General features: G+C 50.2%; 1 protein-coding gene across 2 annotated transcripts in view; it reads left to right on the forward strand.

Annotated features, from left to right (window-relative positions):
- The window catches only part of cop1 (COP1 E3 ubiquitin ligase), a 121,525-nt gene that overhangs the window by 55,038 nt on the left and 49,556 nt on the right, over nt 1–16,931 (forward strand). For both annotated transcript variants that reach the window (XM_060829641.1, XM_060829642.1), the window contains exons 6-8: nt 11,283–11,351; nt 11,784–11,843; nt 13,882–13,994. In XM_060829641.1, the coding sequence (XP_060685624.1) occupies nt 11,283–11,351; nt 11,784–11,843; nt 13,882–13,994 (242 nt within the window). The remainder of the gene's footprint in view (nt 1–11,282; nt 11,352–11,783; nt 11,844–13,881; nt 13,995–16,931) is intronic.

A 16,931-nucleotide genomic window follows, 5' to 3' on the forward strand; every position in this document is an offset into this window, starting at 1 on the left:
GCACTCTCCCCCTCTCTCACACGCACTCTCCCCCCTCTCACACGCACTCTCCCCCTCTCTCACACGCACTCTCCCCCTCTCTCACACGCACTCTCCCCCTCTCTCACGCGCACTCTGCCCCTCTCACGCGCACTCTGCCCCTCTCACGCGCACTCTGCCCCTCTCACGCGCACTCTGCCCCTCTCACGCGCACTCTGCCCCTCTCACGCGCACTCTGCCCCTCTCACGCGCACTCTGCCCCTCTCACGCGCACTCTGCCCCTCTCACGCGCACTCTGCCCCTCTCACGCGCACTCTGCCCCTCTCACGCGCACTCTGCCCCTCTCACGCGCACTCTGCCCCTCTCACGCGCACTCTGCCCCTCTCACGCGCACTCTGCCCCTCTCACGCGCACTCTGCCCCTCTCACGCGCACTCTGCCCCTCTCACGCGCACTCTGCCCCTCTCACGCGCACTCTGCCCCTCTCACGCGCACTCTGCCCCTCTCACGCGCACTCTGCCCCTCTCACGCGCACTCTGCCCCTCTCACGCGCACTCTGCCCCTCTCACGCGCACTCTGCCCCTCTCACGCGCACTCTGCCCCTCTCACGCGCACTCTGCCCCTCTCACGCGCACTCTGCCCCTCTCACGCGCACTCTGCCCCTCTCACGCGCACTCTGCCCCTCTCACGCGCACTCTGCCCCTCTCACGCGCACTCTGCCCCTCTCACGCGCACTCTGCCCCTCTCACGCGCACTCTGCCCCTCTCACGCGCACTCTGCCCCTCTCACGCGCACTCTGCCCCTCTCACGCGCACTCTGCCCCTCTCACGCGCACTCTGCCCCTCTCACGCGCACTCTGCCCCTCTCACGCGCACTCTGCCCCTCTCACGCGCACTCTGCCCCTCTCACGCGCACTCTGCCCCTCTCACGCGCACTCTGCCCCTCTCACGCGCACTCTGCCCCTCTCACGCGCACTCTGCCCCTCTCACGCGCACTCTGCCCCTCTCACGCGCACTCTGCCCCTCTCACGCGCACTCTGCCCCTCTCACGCGCACTCTGCCCCTCTCACGCGCACTCTGCCCCTCTCACGCGCACTCTGCCCCTCTCACGCGCACTCTGCCCCTCTCACGCGCACTCTGCCCCTCTCACGCGCACTCTGCCCCTCTCACGCGCACTCTGCCCCTCTCACGCGCACTCTGCCCCTCTCACGCGCACTCTGCCCCTCTCACGCGCACTCTGCCCCTCTCACGCGCACTCTGCCCCTCTCACGCGCACTCTGCCCCTCTCACGCGCACTCTGCCCCTCTCACGCGCACTCTGCCCCTCTCACGCGCACTCTGCCCCTCTCACGCGCACTCTGCCCCTCTCACGCGCACTCTGCCCCTCTCACGCGCACTCTGCCCCTCTCACGCGCACTCTGCCCCTCTCACGCGCACTCTGCCCCTCTCACGCGCACTCTGCCCCTCTCACGCGCACTCTGCCCCTCTCACGCGCACTCTGCCCCTCTCACGCGCACTCTGCCCCTCTCACGCGCACTCTGCCCCTCTCACGCGCACTCTGCCCCTCTCACGCGCACTCTGCCCCTCTCACGCGCACTCTGCCCCTCTCACGCGCACTCTGCCCCTCTCACGCGCACTCTGCCCCTCTCACGCGCACTCTGCCCCTCTCACGCGCACTCTGCCCCTCTCACGCGCACTCTGCCCCTCTCACGCGCACTCTGCCCCTCTCACGCGCACTCTGCCCCTCTCACGCGCACTCTGCCCCTCTCACGCGCACTCTGCCCCTCTCACGCGCACTCTGCCCCTCTCACGCGCACTCTGCCCCTCTCACGCGCACTCTGCCCCTCTCACGCGCACTCTGCCCCTCTCACGCGCACTCTGCCCCTCTCACGCGCACTCTGCCCCTCTCACGCGCACTCTGCCCCTCTCACGCGCACTCTGCCCCTCTCACGCGCACTCTGCCCCTCTCACGCGCACTCTGCCCCTCTCACGCGCACTCTGCCCCTCTCACGCGCACTCTGCCCCTCTCACGCGCACTCTGCCCCTCTCACGCGCACTCTGCCCCTCTCACGCGCACTCTGCCCCTCTCACGCGCACTCTGCCCCTCTCACGCGCACTCTGCCCCTCTCACGCGCACTCTGCCCCTCTCACGCGCACTCTGCCCCTCTCACGCGCACTCTGCCCCTCTCACGCGCACTCTGCCCCTCTCACGCGCACTCTGCCCCTCTCACGCGCACTCTGCCCCTCTCACGCGCACTCTGCCCCTCTCACGCGCACTCTGCCCCTCTCACGCGCACTCTGCCCCTCTCACGCGCACTCTGCCCCTCTCACGCGCACTCTGCCCCTCTCACGCGCACTCTGCCCCTCTCACGCGCACTCTGCCCCTCTCACGCGCACTCTGCCCCTCTCACGCGCACTCTGCCCCTCTCACGCGCACTCTGCCCCTCTCACGCGCACTCTGCCCCTCTCACGCGCACTCTGCCCCTCTCACGCGCACTCTGCCCCTCTCACGCGCACTCTGCCCCTCTCACGCGCACTCTGCCCCTCTCACGCGCACTCTGCCCCTCTCACGCGCACTCTGCCCCTCTCACGCGCACTCTGCCCCTCTCACGCGCACTCTGCCCCTCTCACGCGCACTCTGCCCCTCTCACGCGCACTCTGCCCCTCTCACGCGCACTCTGCCCCTCTCACGCGCACTCTGCCCCTCTCACGCGCACTCTGCCCCTCTCACGCGCACTCTGCCCCTCTCACGCGCACTCTGCCCCTCTCACGCGCACTCTGCCCCTCTCACGCGCACTCTGCCCCTCTCACGCGCACTCTGCCCCTCTCACGCGCACTCTGCCCCTCTCACGCGCACTCTGCCCCTCTCACGCGCACTCTGCCCCTCTCACGCGCACTCTGCCCCTCTCACGCGCACTCTGCCCCTCTCACGCGCACTCTGCCCCTCTCACGCGCACTCTGCCCCTCTCACGCGCACTCTGCCCCTCTCACGCGCACTCTGCCCCTCTCACGCGCACTCTGCCCCTCTCACGCGCACTCTGCCCCTCTCACGCGCACTCTGCCCCTCTCACGCGCACTCTGCCCCTCTCACGCGCACTCTGCCCCTCTCACGCGCACTCTGCCCCTCTCACGCGCACTCTGCCCCTCTCACGCGCACTCTGCCCCTCTCACGCGCACTCTGCCCCTCTCACGCGCACTCTGCCCCTCTCACGCGCACTCTGCCCCTCTCACGCGCACTCTGCCCCTCTCACGCGCACTCTGCCCCTCTCACGCGCACTCTGCCCCTCTCACGCGCACTCTGCCCCTCTCACGCGCACTCTGCCCCTCTCACGCGCACTCTGCCCCTCTCACGCGCACTCTGCCCCTCTCACGCGCACTCTGCCCCTCTCACGCGCACTCTGCCCCTCTCACGCGCACTCTGCCCCTCTCACGCGCACTCTGCCCCTCTCACGCGCACTCTGCCCCTCTCACGCGCACTCTGCCCCTCTCACGCGCACTCTGCCCCTCTCACGCGCACTCTGCCCCTCTCACGCGCACTCTGCCCCTCTCACGCGCACTCTGCCCCTCTCACGCGCACTCTGCCCCTCTCACGCGCACTCTGCCCCTCTCACGCGCACTCTGCCCCTCTCACGCGCACTCTGCCCCTCTCACGCGCACTCTGCCCCTCTCACGCGCACTCTGCCCCTCTCACGCGCACTCTGCCCCTCTCACGCGCACTCTGCCCCTCTCACGCGCACTCTGCCCCTCTCACGCGCACTCTGCCCCTCTCACGCGCACTCTGCCCCTCTCACGCGCACTCTGCCCCTCTCACGCGCACTCTGCCCCTCTCACGCGCACTCTGCCCCTCTCACGCGCACTCTGCCCCTCTCACGCGCACTCTGCCCCTCTCACGCGCACTCTGCCCCTCTCACGCGCACTCTGCCCCTCTCACGCGCACTCTGCCCCTCTCACGCGCACTCTGCCCCTCTCACGCGCACTCTGCCCCTCTCACGCGCACTCTGCCCCTCTCACGCGCACTCTGCCCCTCTCACGCGCACTCTGCCCCTCTCACGCGCACTCTGCCCCTCTCACGCGCACTCTGCCCCTCTCACGCGCACTCTGCCCCTCTCACGCGCACTCTGCCCCTCTCACGCGCACTCTGCCCCTCTCACGCGCACTCTGCCCCTCTCACGCGCACTCTGCCCCTCTCACGCGCACTCTGCCCCTCTCACGCGCACTCTGCCCCTCTCACGCGCACTCTGCCCCTCTCACGCGCACTCTGCCCCTCTCACGCGCACTCTGCCCCTCTCACGCGCACTCTCTCCCTGTCTCTCGCCCTCTGCCTGTCTCTCTCTCGCCCCCTCTCTGCCGGTGTCTCAATCTTGCTTTGACTTGTAATTAAATTCCCTCAGCTGCCCCAGTAGGGTTTAAACTCTTTTTTTCTAGATTTTCTCAAATTCTTAATCCAGTAAATGGATTACCATCTTTTGATTCCCTGACAAGCATTGCGATTCCCACACAGTGTGATCTTTACCAGGGATTGCTATGTTGTGCCATGGGAGCTTTTGTGTCTGTCTGAGAGTACAGGCCTGGCCTTCCTTTTATCCAAGAAAAGCAATGCCTCTGAAAGTTTAGCACTTCCTCAATTACAGAGTTAGTGTGTCATTCTTAATTTCTGAGCCCCTATGCATGGTGTGGGTCTTGAACTCAACTTTGAGGAAGGTTTTCCAACTGAGCTACAGCTGGCAGGGCTGGCTGGGGAGAGTTTTGAGAGAGTAGATGAGAAAGTGGTACAAAGATCCAAAACTATTGGCAGAACAGTTAAAGCTGACATGAGAACAATCTTTTAAATCTGTGAATTGCTGTGATGTGGCATTGCCTTGAGAGGTCTCTGAAGCAAAATTCAATAATGAAACAAAATTGGGTAGGTACTTTTTTAAAAAAAAGAGCAAATGAACTGGAAACCTTAATAATGAACCAGCATGGCAGAGATGGACAGAATAGCCTCTGCTGTGTGCACTCTGCCATTTTTTCATCATCCAAAACAGTCTCCATACCCTAATTTGTACCAAACCCCATTCACCTACAACCCCATTACTGATTGCCTTCCATTGGCTAAGGAGCCGGCTATGTATTCATTTAAAGATGCAGTCTCTGCTCAAACCTCGGTTAACTCCACCAGCACAGAAATAGAACATCCAGCTTATGACTTCAGTACTTCAGCCCCCTCTCTGCCGGTGTCTCGCCCCCTCTCTTTAGGCCAAACCAGTCAGGCTCTGTCTCTATTTCACTGGAAGTTTATTTCCCTCAAGTGTCCATCCAGTTTCCTTTTGAAATCATTGTATCCAACTCCATCACTGTCACCCCCATCTCGGTTGTGGTGTGTTCCAGGTCTTAGCATTTACTGTTTAAAAATGTTCTTCCCCTCATCCTGACCATGTCTCCAACCGAAACCTTCAACTTCCTCTCGCCCCTATACCATCAGCCAATGGGAGAAGCTTTCCTTGTCTACTTTATCCAAATTTGTTATAATCCTGTCCGTCTTGATCAAATCTCCCTTCAATCTGCTTTGCTCCATGAAGAACAACCCCAGCTTCTCCAGCTTGTCAGGAAAATCCCTTATTTTGGTCAATGTCTCCCGCACTGTCTCAAGGGCCCTCTGATCTTTCCTAGCGTGCGGGAGTCAGAACTCCAAAGAATCCTTTAGTTGGAGTCTAACCAAAGCTTTAGCATTACGTTTTGACTTGTGTACTCGATGTCTCTATTTAAGAAGCCCAAGTTCCTTGTTGCTTTGTAAACCGGAGGAAACCCACGCAGACACGGGGAGAATTTGCTAACTCCACACAGACAGTCACTCGAGGTGGCGCTATGAGGCAGCAGTGCTAACCACTGAGCCACTGTGCTGCCCAAGATTGATCAAGTGCAGATTACCATGCCAATCCGATTGAAATTGCCAACCAATCAATGGCCTTTTCTCCTGTGATATAAATTTTTATCATTGGAAACTTGGCATTCTTGTATTTGGACTGATGGTTGCAAATGGAAAAGCTTTTGCAACGTTTTTGTGTTTTCAGCACTATTTTACAAATCTGTCTTGCCTCTCAGTTAACTTTAATCTCTCCAATTGCTTGTCGATTTTTATTATTGTGGAATCTTTACCCACTGAATTTAAACTAACTAACTGGTAAGTTCTTAAGATTGTCCATTTTCATGTTTGCCGCACTCAGTTTTGTTCCTACTCCAATTCCAGGGAAGATTGCAAGGTTAAAACAGAGTCTTCTCTTATCCCCACCACGACTTTCATCAGCAATGCAGAATGCAGGTCATCCAGGGCAGGCAACTTATCACATTAATGCCCTCTTAATCCCTCTCCAGAATTCCTCCCCATCAATTTCACTTCATCCATTACTACTTCTACTACTCTTCAGTTCTGCAAATTAATTTGTCAGCACTTCTTTAGAACATAGAACATTATGGTGCAGTACATGATGTTGTGCCGACCTGTGAAACCAATCTGAAGCGCATCTACCCTACACTGTTCCATTAGCATCCATATGGGGGGCAGCCGGCCTGGACACCATCAATAAGATTGCTGCTGCCTTTGGCGGGAGGGTAAGAGTGTCTCCAAATAGCACGCACATGCACACAAAATTCTTACTGCAATATTTTAACAGGTTCTATCTTTGTCCTATACCGGGCAATGTTGGAGAAATTATCCGGGGAAGTAGGGTTTCAGGTCCTCTCCTGTGTAGAACTCCAGGGAAATGTGGGGATAGAGAGGGGGAGGGTGGGAAGTCCCTGGGGACAGTGCCTGGGCTCCCATCAATGTCCAAGACATTTCAGTAAGCCGAGTTCACTTTTAATCGCTGCAAACCAAAGACATGATCAGTGTTGGAACTACGTCTTTGATTAAATGTTTCTATTCGGACCTTGAGATCTGCTTCGGATAATTGGTATTCAGATAATCAAGGTTCATGTGTACTCCAGATGCAGCTGCTCCAGAATTTTGTACAGCTGCAACATGACCTCATGGTTGTGAAACTCAATCCCGCTATCAATAAAAACTAACACACCGTATGCCTTCTTAACAACCCTACTAAACTAGGTGGCAACTCTGAGGGATCTATGTGAATGGACACAGATCTCTCCGCTCATCCACACTAACATTAGCCCAGTACTCTGTATTCCTGTTACTCCTTCCAAAGTGAATCACCTCCCACTTTTCTGCATTAAACTCCCATTTGCCACCTCTTTGTTTAGCTCTGCAGCTTATCTATGTCCCTCTGTAACGTGCAACATCCTTCCGCACAATCCATAACTCCACCGATCTTAGTGTCACCCGCAAATTTACAAACCTATCCTTCTACTCCCTCATCCAGGTCATTTATGAAAATGACAAACTGTAGGTGCCCCAAAACCGATCCCCAAAAACACCACTAGTAACTGAACCCCTGGATGAACATTTCCCATCAACCACCACCCTTCTTTCAGCTCGCCAATTTCTGATCTAAGTCACCCTGAATCCCATGCCTCTAGATTTTCTGCAATAGCCCACCATGGGGAATCTTATCAAATGCCTTACTGAAATCCATATACACCACATCAATCGCATTACCATCATCCACTTGTTTGGTCACCTTCTCAAAGAACTCAGTAAGGTTTATGAGGCACGACCTACCCTTTATAAAACCATGTTGACAGTCCCTAATCAAATTATTCCTTTCTAGATGATTATAAATCCTATTGCTTATAATCCTTTCCAACACTTTACCCACAACCAAAGTAAGGCTTTCTGGCCTTTAGTTAGCAGAGTTGTCTCTACTCCCCTTCTTGAACAAAGGGACAACATTTGCTATCCTCCAGTCATCTGGCACTATTCCTGTAGACAATTATGACATAAAGATCAAAGCCCAAGGTTCTGCAATCTCCTCCCTAGCTTTCCAGTGAATTCTAGGATAAATCCCATCCAGCCTTAGGACCTATCGATTTTCATACCTTCCAGAATTGCTAACACCTCCTCCTTATGAATCTCAATCCCATCTAGTCTAATAGCCTGTGTCTCAGTATTCTCCTTGACAACATTGTCTTTTCCCACTGTGAATACTGACTAAAAATATTCTTTTAGCGTGTTCTCATGCACAACTTCCCACTACTCCCTTGACTGACCCTACTCTTACTCCAAGGAGAAAGTGAGAACTGCAGGTGCGGGAGAACAGAATCGAAGAGTGTGGTGCTGGAAAACCACAGCCAGTCATGTAACATTCGAGGAGCAGGAGAATCAACGTTTCAAGCATAAGCCTCGTGAAAAGCTGATGTTCGAAACATCGATTCTCCTGTTCCTCTGATGCTGCCTGGCCAGCTGTGCTTCTCCAGCACCACACTCTTCAACTACTCTTACACTAGTCATTCTTTTATTCCTGACATACGTATAGAAAGCTTTAGCATTTTCCTTGAACCTACCTGCCAGAGACTCTTGTCCCCTCTTGGCTCTCTCTTTAGGTCCTTCCTGACTAACTTGTAACTCTCAGGGGCCTTAACTGAGCCTTCATGTTTCATCTTTACACAAGCTTCCTCTTGACAAGCAATTCATCTTCTTTAGTAAACCACGGCTCCCTCGCTAGACCACTTTCTGCCTTCCTGACAGATACGTACTTATCAAGGGCATGCAGTAGCTGTTCATTGAATAAGCTCCTCACTTCAATTGTGCCCATCCCCTGCAGTTTCATTTCCCATCCTGTGCATCCTAAAGTTTGTCTAATTACATCATAATTGCCTTTCCCTCAGCTATAACACTTGTCCTGTGGTATATGCCTATTCCTTTCTATTGCTAAATTAAGTATAACTGAATTGTGGTCACTACCACTGAACTGCTCACCTACCTTAAATCTCTCACCTGACCTGGTTTGTTACTGAGTACCAAATGTAATATGGCCTCGCCTCTAGTTGGCCGGTCTACATATTGTGTTAGGAAACCCTCCTGCACACATTGGACAGAAACTGACCCATCTAAGGTACTCGGACTATGGTGTTTCCAGTCAATATTTGGAAAGTTAAAGTCCTCCATAACGACTACCCTGTTATTCTCGCTCCTATCTTTGCAATCCTTTTCTTTACATTCCTGGGTCTTTGCGGGGGCCTATAGAAAACTCCCAAAAGAGTGAACTCTCCTTTCCTGTTACTAACCTCAGTCCATACTACCTCAGGAGGCAAGTCCTTTTCAAATGTCCTTTCTGTAACACTGGCCTTGACTAACAATGCCAAACCTCCCCCTCTTTTACCATCTTTCCTGGTCCGACTGAAACATCTAAACCCCAGAACCTGCAACAGCCATTCCTGTCCCTGCTGTATCCATGTCTCCACAATGGCCACAACATTGAAGTCCCAGTTACTAACCCATGCTGCAAGTTCACCCACCTTATTCCGGATACTCCTGGCATTGAAATAGACACACTTCAAACCACATTCTTGCCTGCCAATACATTCTTACGACCTTGAAACCTTATTGCTGACCTCACTACTCTCAACCTCCTGTACACTGGAACTACAATTTAGGTTCCCTCCCCCTGCTGAACTTATCCCCTCCCAAAGAGCATAAGCAAGTTCCCACCCCCAGGATATTGGTACCCCTCTGGTTCAAATGTTAACCATTCTGTTTTAGAGGTCACATCTACCCCAGAATAAGCCCCAATTATCCAGGTATCTGAATCCCTGCCTCCTGCACCATCTCTATAGCCATGTGCTCAGCTGCTCTCTCTCCCTATTCCTCACCTTGCTACTGCACGTAGCATGGGTAACAAACCAGAGATGATAACTGTTTGTTCTAGCTCTAAGCTTCCACCCCTGACTCCCTGAAATTTTGCCTTACATCCCCATCCCTGTGTTGGTGCCTATGTGGATCATGGCGGCTCCATCTCCCCTCCTTAAGGATCCCAAAAACCCAATCTGAGACATCACAAACTCTGGTACCTGGGAGGCAACATACCAACCGCGAATCTGTCTCGTTCCCACTGAATCTCCTGTCTGTTCCCCTAACTATGGAGTTTCCAATGTCTAATCCTCTTCTCCCACCCCCTTCTCTTATGAGCAACAAAGACTGACCATGTGCCAGACTCCATGGCTCACCCAGGTCCGTCCCCTTGTCCACCCACCCCACCCTCCCGAACCCAAAAACAGTATCCAAAATGGTATACTTGTTATTGAGGGCAAAGGCTACAGGGGATCCCTACACTGTCTATCTGTTCCCTTTCCATCCCCTGATTGTAATCCATCTACCTATTTCTTGTACTTGAGGTGTGACTATCGCCCTGTAATTCCTCTCAATTACCACCTCTGCCTCTCGAATGATCCGAAGTTCATCCAGCCCCAGTTCCCTAACGCGGTTTCCGAGGAGGTGAAGTTGGGTGCACTTCCCACAGATGAAGTCAGTGGGGTCACGTGTGGTGACCCTTATCTCTGGCATTCGACAGGAGGAGCATTCAACAGTCCTGACATCCATATCCCACTGTTCTTAATTCCCAAAGAAACAATTGAAAAAAAAACTAGTAACCTTACCAAACAGTGCACAGAACTTTTTTTTTAGTTCGAGGCGGAGGGTGGTGGGAGACCCTACCTTCGTGTTTCAGGTAAAGCAACCACCCAAATATAAAACCTCGCGTACTCCGTCGTCCCACCTCCACTCCTGCTCAGCATGCTTTCTGCCTATGCACGAGGTACATGTCTATCGGATGAATTTACCTTCCCAGCAACGCCCTTCTCCTCGCTCACGCTGCTCCCACTGCTGCTGTCAATCCTCTCACCTGCTGCAGCACAACTCATCAAGCTTCTTCCTTTCTGGCTTTTTTTTAAACATTCTAGTAACTCCAATATTGTTGTCTTTAGCTCTACTATTCCTTATCTAAATCCTGCTATTTCCCTGTTCTCTAAGAAGTCATTCTTTTTATAGCTTTTGGTCATCTGCCAACTTTTTGAAGTTTTCTTGAAGATAATGCTCCTGTCAAACACTTTGTCATTTGCACTGAATTATTTCCTGACCTTGAAGGTGTTATTTATTTCAGATTTCCAGCACCCAACAGGACAGTGAATGGAGTGATTTTCAGATTGGGCATAATCTGAAGGAATGATGGACTGGGCCTTTCTTGTTTCCTGCATCCACCTTTTCTGTCTGGCGCAGTGCTGCATTTGTCCTCCTGAGTGTGGAGGCATCTGGGTTCCCCCCCCCCCCCCCCGCTTTAAATTCCTCAAACAGAAAGTAGTCTCTGACAGGGCCAGCAGGCATTGGGAAGTGATGTGTTATTACCATTTGTAATATCTGCATCCTTTCTATTTAGGAATCTCAGGCAGCCCAGTTGCAGATCTTAATGGAGTTTCTTCAGGAGGCGAAAAGGAACAAGAAGGAGGTTGGTCTTCATGGTTTTTTAAATACGTTATGTCTTTTTATATACAACAAGCTTATGGCTAGCTTGAGCTGAAGTGAAGTTATTGCTCTTGATGTGAGCAGTTTGGTTGGTATTCTCTGGCCTTTCAGCCAGAAGGTTGCAGATTCAAATCCCATTGTACAATCTGTTGAGTACAAAATACATGTAGATGCTCCCAGCAATGTCTCCTTTTTTTGGTGAGAGGTTAAACTCAGGCCTAATCTCTCAGGTTTCCATTGCCACTCATGCAAAAAGAGCAGGAAGCATAAATGTGCCTTGCTTTTTGTGGGATCTCACTGTGTCCAGTTTAGCTGTTTACTACATTGTGACTGCAAGTGTGGAACAGCACTTTTCAGGGAAACTTCGTTCGAAGGATTTCTTTCAAACATTAACATCTCTGACTTCCTTTCCTAGCAACTGGACCAGTTACAGAAAGAGCTGAATGTTCTTGAAGAAGACATTAAACGAGTGGAGGTTTGTAATGTTAATTATTGATTGAAGACATTTATTAAGGTCTTTATTGGAAAAAGTGCAACTAGTTCACACTGGTCAGGTGGTGTGCCTTCACTCAGAATTGAACCTACTGTAGTTAGACAGAACATATTCTCACTTTCATCAGTCTTTCACTTTGCAAACCTTTGCAGCTTACATTCACGCTTAGCTTTGCATTGTCAGCAGACTTTGTTCTTCTCTTTCAATGTCTAAGTTATTAATGTAGATTGTATGTAGCTGAGGCCTCAGTACCGATCTTAGTCAGCTCCTCCCTTATTATCCTGCTGTTTGATTGCTGTCTGTTGGCTCCTGTTGATATATTATACCCAACTCCTTTTGCACAGCACCTGATCAAATGAGCTTTGGTAATCCAAGTTTACTACTCTACTGGTTCCTCTTTATCCACTCCAAGCTATATCATCAAGAAACTCAAACCGATTTGTCAAATAATGTTTCCTGTTGTAAAGCCATAAAGATTGAAGGTGTCATTAGCAGGAGTATTAAACAATATTCGCTCACTATGATATGTTTGTGTTCCAGCAAACCCATTCCGCCCCTGATATGGCGGTTTGGTAGCTCAACAATGAGCACTGTTGCCTCACAGTGCCAGTGGCCTGGGTTTGATTCCAGCCTTAGGTGACTGCATGAAGCTTGCATATTCTCCCTGTATCCTGCATGGGTTTCCTCCCACAGTCCAAAGGCATGCAGGTTAGGTGGATTGACTATGTTAATTGTCCTGCGGTGTCCAGTTTTTGTAAGCTAGATGGGTTAGCTGCGGTAAGTGTAGTGTTTCGAGGAGAATGTAGAGGGCTGGAATGTTCTTCAGAGAGTTGGTGCACACTCAATGGACTGAATGGCCTCCATCTGCACTGTAGTGATTCTATAGTCTATTCTACGGTTACAAGCTTTGAACCAATTGTGGCCAGAAGAACTGAACTCCTGAGTTGCAGCGAGAGGGACTATCCTTGACATGAAGGCAGCATTGACCTAAAATGGCATCAAAGAGCTCAGATAAAACTGGCCAGGCAGGGTTCAGGGAGGCAGAGGGCAAGCCTGAGTTACTAAGTGAATACTTGGCATCTTTCTGTACCAAGGACGTAAGTGAAGGTGGTGGGGGGGGTGGGGGGGGGGTTGGGGGGGTGGGGGGAATAATTAATCCACTGGAAGCATTTAAAATTGATGAACTATTGAATAGGCTGTCTTATACTTAAAATTGATAAGGTACCAGAATCAGATCAGATGAATTGAAGTCTACTAAAGGAAGTGACTGTGGAAATTGCAGAGGCACAGGCAATAATTTTAGTTTATTTTGATTCAGTGAGGATGCCAGGGAATGGAAGAATTGCAGGTGTCATGCCTTTGTTCAAAAAAAAGGGCCAAACATAAGCCTAGAAACAACAAGCTATGGATGATGGGCAAGTTTCTGGAAACAGTAATTCTGGACAAAATTATTTGATCAAGTACTGCAGAACATTTCTCCAGTCTAAGAAGCATCAATTAACCGCTACTTTTTTTTTTGCTGTCAGTCAACTAATTCTGCATCCATGTTACTATTGTCCTTTTTATTCCATGGGTGAGCAGTCACTGTGGGCTCTACCACAACCTGCTCGAAACATAATTTGTAGACCTTTCACGAATTTATATTCTTGAGGTCTGCTACCAGTCTGATTGTCCCGGTCCACTTGTATACAGAGGTCCCACATGGAGACCCAGTCTTAGCTCATCAAGTGAGTTAAACATTATTTTCCTTCAACCAAATGAGTTTTCTGATGAGATTTCTTCAGGAAGCATGAGAATGAACTAAGAGGGAGATTAAAAATTGTTTACTTCTCGATTCTCAAACACTTGTATTTCATAATCTTTTGTGTATTGACCTGTCCAGTTCTAGTGTGTGTTAGACTGGTGGTGTGAACTGAGATGTTGAGTAGACAAAGTAGTGTGTCTGGAGTGACGCCATTGTTCAGTCACTTAAATTAGAAAAGGCTATAGTTTTCAGTACTAACATGCGGCTGTCTTGCAGGGACTGATGTTTAATGAGACGGCTGGCCTATATTCTCCTGTCAGTGAATCGACTCATGTGCCGAACCTGGATAGCACTGTGCCACAGTTTGAAGCGCCATCTCCTTCGAACAGGTATTGGTCACCAACCTTCTCGGTGTATTTCGATCAGCAACTGGTACTTGAGAATAGATTGCCAAATCCAGAAAACATAGGAGGACTGATTTCTTTAAATATTTCCCAGTAGGTGCAATCGGTTTCTCAACCAGTTGAATCTTCCCTCAACCTTACATGGAACGGTGTCCTGCCAGGCACTCAATGTTATTGACTCTTTAAGGGGAACTGTTGTTTTCTGTTCACCCTGTCCATGCCGTACATCTCCTATACCTCAACCAGGTCCTCCCTCAACTCAAAAGAAAACAACCCAAGCTTATCCACCTTCTCCTTTTAGATAAAATGATCCATCATCCTGGTGAATCCTCTCTGCATCCCTTCTGGTACAGCCACATTGTTCCTGGAAAATGTGGTGACCTGCACACAGTGTTGTGGACCAGGCCAGACCCCTCAAAGTATTTTAACAAAGTAGTCCAGAACCTAACTTTTCTAGTTGTTTTAAGCAGATGTAAGGTGAATATTCCGGGAGCGACACAGTTGGTCAAGCCACTCTGTTTTAAACCAAACAGAGTTTATTTACACACTAACAAAAGAAAACCGAATTTAGAATAACATAACTTTTATACATACTGACACAAAAACGCAACTTAACAAAGAGGTGTTCGGATTTGGTGCAACGTAGAGGTAGACTCAAACACAGGTTCTTACAGGAGAGAGATGTTAGAGAGAGAGAGAGAGGATCAACATGGAGCTGTTTCGATTAGATTAGATTACTTACAGTACACACCGACCCGCCGAAGCACAACCCACCCATACCCCTACATTTACCCCTTACCTAAGGCTACGGGCAATTTAGCATGGCTAATTCACCTGACCTGCACATCTTTGTGGGAGGAAACCGGAGCACCCGGAGGAAACCCACGCAGACACGGGGAGAACGTACAAACTCCACACAGTCAGTCGCCTGAGGCAGGAATTGAACCCGGGTCTCTGGCGCTGTCAGGCAGCAGTGCTAACCACTGTGCCACCGTGCCGCCCACAAGGACCCCAGCTAAAATCTAACCCAAAACTCGGGGGAAAAAAACCCTGAACTGGCCACTTTCCTTTCATTGCGCAAGTGTTTTAAAACAAAACCTGAAAGCCTTTTCTGATTGTTGGCTTAGGCAGTATCTGTTAGCTGTTATTAAAGTTGCCAATTCAGACATTTTGACACCTCTGCCTAAGGGCAGAATAACCTTGTCAAAGGAACAGCATTGTGTGAGCTGTCACTTCTTTTAATAAAACCTTAAGTTGGCTCGAATGCGATTTGAAAGAGGTTCTAGGATTTACATATTAATGAGCTAAAACCTGCAGTCTTTTCTAAAAATGGAAGACTTAACAGCAATCTAGGTTTGTTCAATATATCACTTTAATTATAAGCATCATACTGTGATCTTTTGCTATAAATCCTGTGTCTAATGGTCCTGCTCCACAGCTACCTGATGAAGGAGCAGCACTCTGAAAGACAGTGCTTCCAAATAAACCTGTTGGAGTATAACCTGGTGTTGTGATTCTTAACTTTGTCCACCCCAGTCCAACACCAGCACCTCCATATCATCAAAAAAAGAGGAGTGACCTATTGGGTTTTAAAATTGAGATGCCTGGGTAGAATGAATAATGAGTATTTTTCCCAGTATAGATGTGTCAGTGATTAGGGGTAAAAGTTTATGGGAACAATGGGTAAGTTTAGAGAAGCTACCCCACCACACGACACTTTATATTGTTTCACGATCCCAACAACCCATTTCCCACCTATTCGCCCCATTTCCCACACTTTTTACAGAAACCTGCCTAATTATCACTTGTTCTTAAATATGCTGTGCTTTTAAAATCTTAACTGGTGGGACATTAATTCAGCATTCTTTTCTAGTTGATATAATGCCCTGCCTTCCATGCTTACTGTTGACTTTTTCCATTTTATTTGTGAACTGTTTTCTAACCCTTCATAACACGCAAAAATTTGAATTAATTTTGTCAAATTGCTAAACCTGAAATCATGAAAAATGTTCTTGACTCACTGCATCTTTCTCAGCAAATAAATCTAATTTCCTTCCGTTTTGATGAGGCTCAAATGTGATGGAATCTCTCATGATGTAGCCTGTGGGGATTGAATGTACAACTCCTGCTGAGGAGCAAGTGGAGGATGTGGGGGTTTTGAGGTGTACCGTTTGTTTACAACTCGAGGCTGTGGAGATTTGGTAGAGAGCACTGTTCAGGATGTTCTGTCTGATCCATAGCATGGATTTTCTGTTCTTGAAACAAGGAAAATGACTTGAAACAAATTCTGCAAACTGGATTGTCGCAGATCAGCAGGAAAAGATTAGACTAATGTGTGTCAATGACTGTCACCTGCAACATTATCCAGTTCAAACAATCTTTTCGTGGACCATTTATGTCTCAACCCTGCAATACCAGGCTAATCTGTTTTTGTTCCAAATTCCATGTTACCTTCAAGGGACATAGCTTGACAGCACAAAAATAAGCCCCCTAGCCCATTGTGTCCATGCCAATCATGAAGCACCTATTTACTCGAGTGCCATTGTCCTGCAGTTGGTTGTAACCCCGTATACTACAGTGCTTCGTGTTTGTCTACACCCTACTAAAATGCTGATGGTTCCTACCTCTACCACCCTTTCAGGATGAGTGAAATGCGCTTTGGAATAAGTAACAAGGTAAAGGAGTACACTTTCAAGCATCGACCTTGGAACTGGAAAAGACAACAGCAAAAACACAATCAGCCCTGTCGACCATGCAGAGTCCTCCTTACCAACATCTGCGGGCTAGTGCCAAAATTGGGAGTGCTGTCTCACAGACTAGTCAAGCAACAGCCTGACGTAATCATTCTTACGGAATCATAACTTACAGACAACACTCCAGATACCACCGTTGCCATCCCTGGATATGTTCTGTCCCACTGGC

The sequence above is a fragment of the Hemiscyllium ocellatum genome, chromosome 9 (assembly GCF_020745735.1).
Source record: "Hemiscyllium ocellatum isolate sHemOce1 chromosome 9, sHemOce1.pat.X.cur, whole genome shotgun sequence".
Taxonomy (NCBI): Eukaryota; Metazoa; Chordata; class Chondrichthyes; order Orectolobiformes; family Hemiscylliidae; genus Hemiscyllium; species Hemiscyllium ocellatum.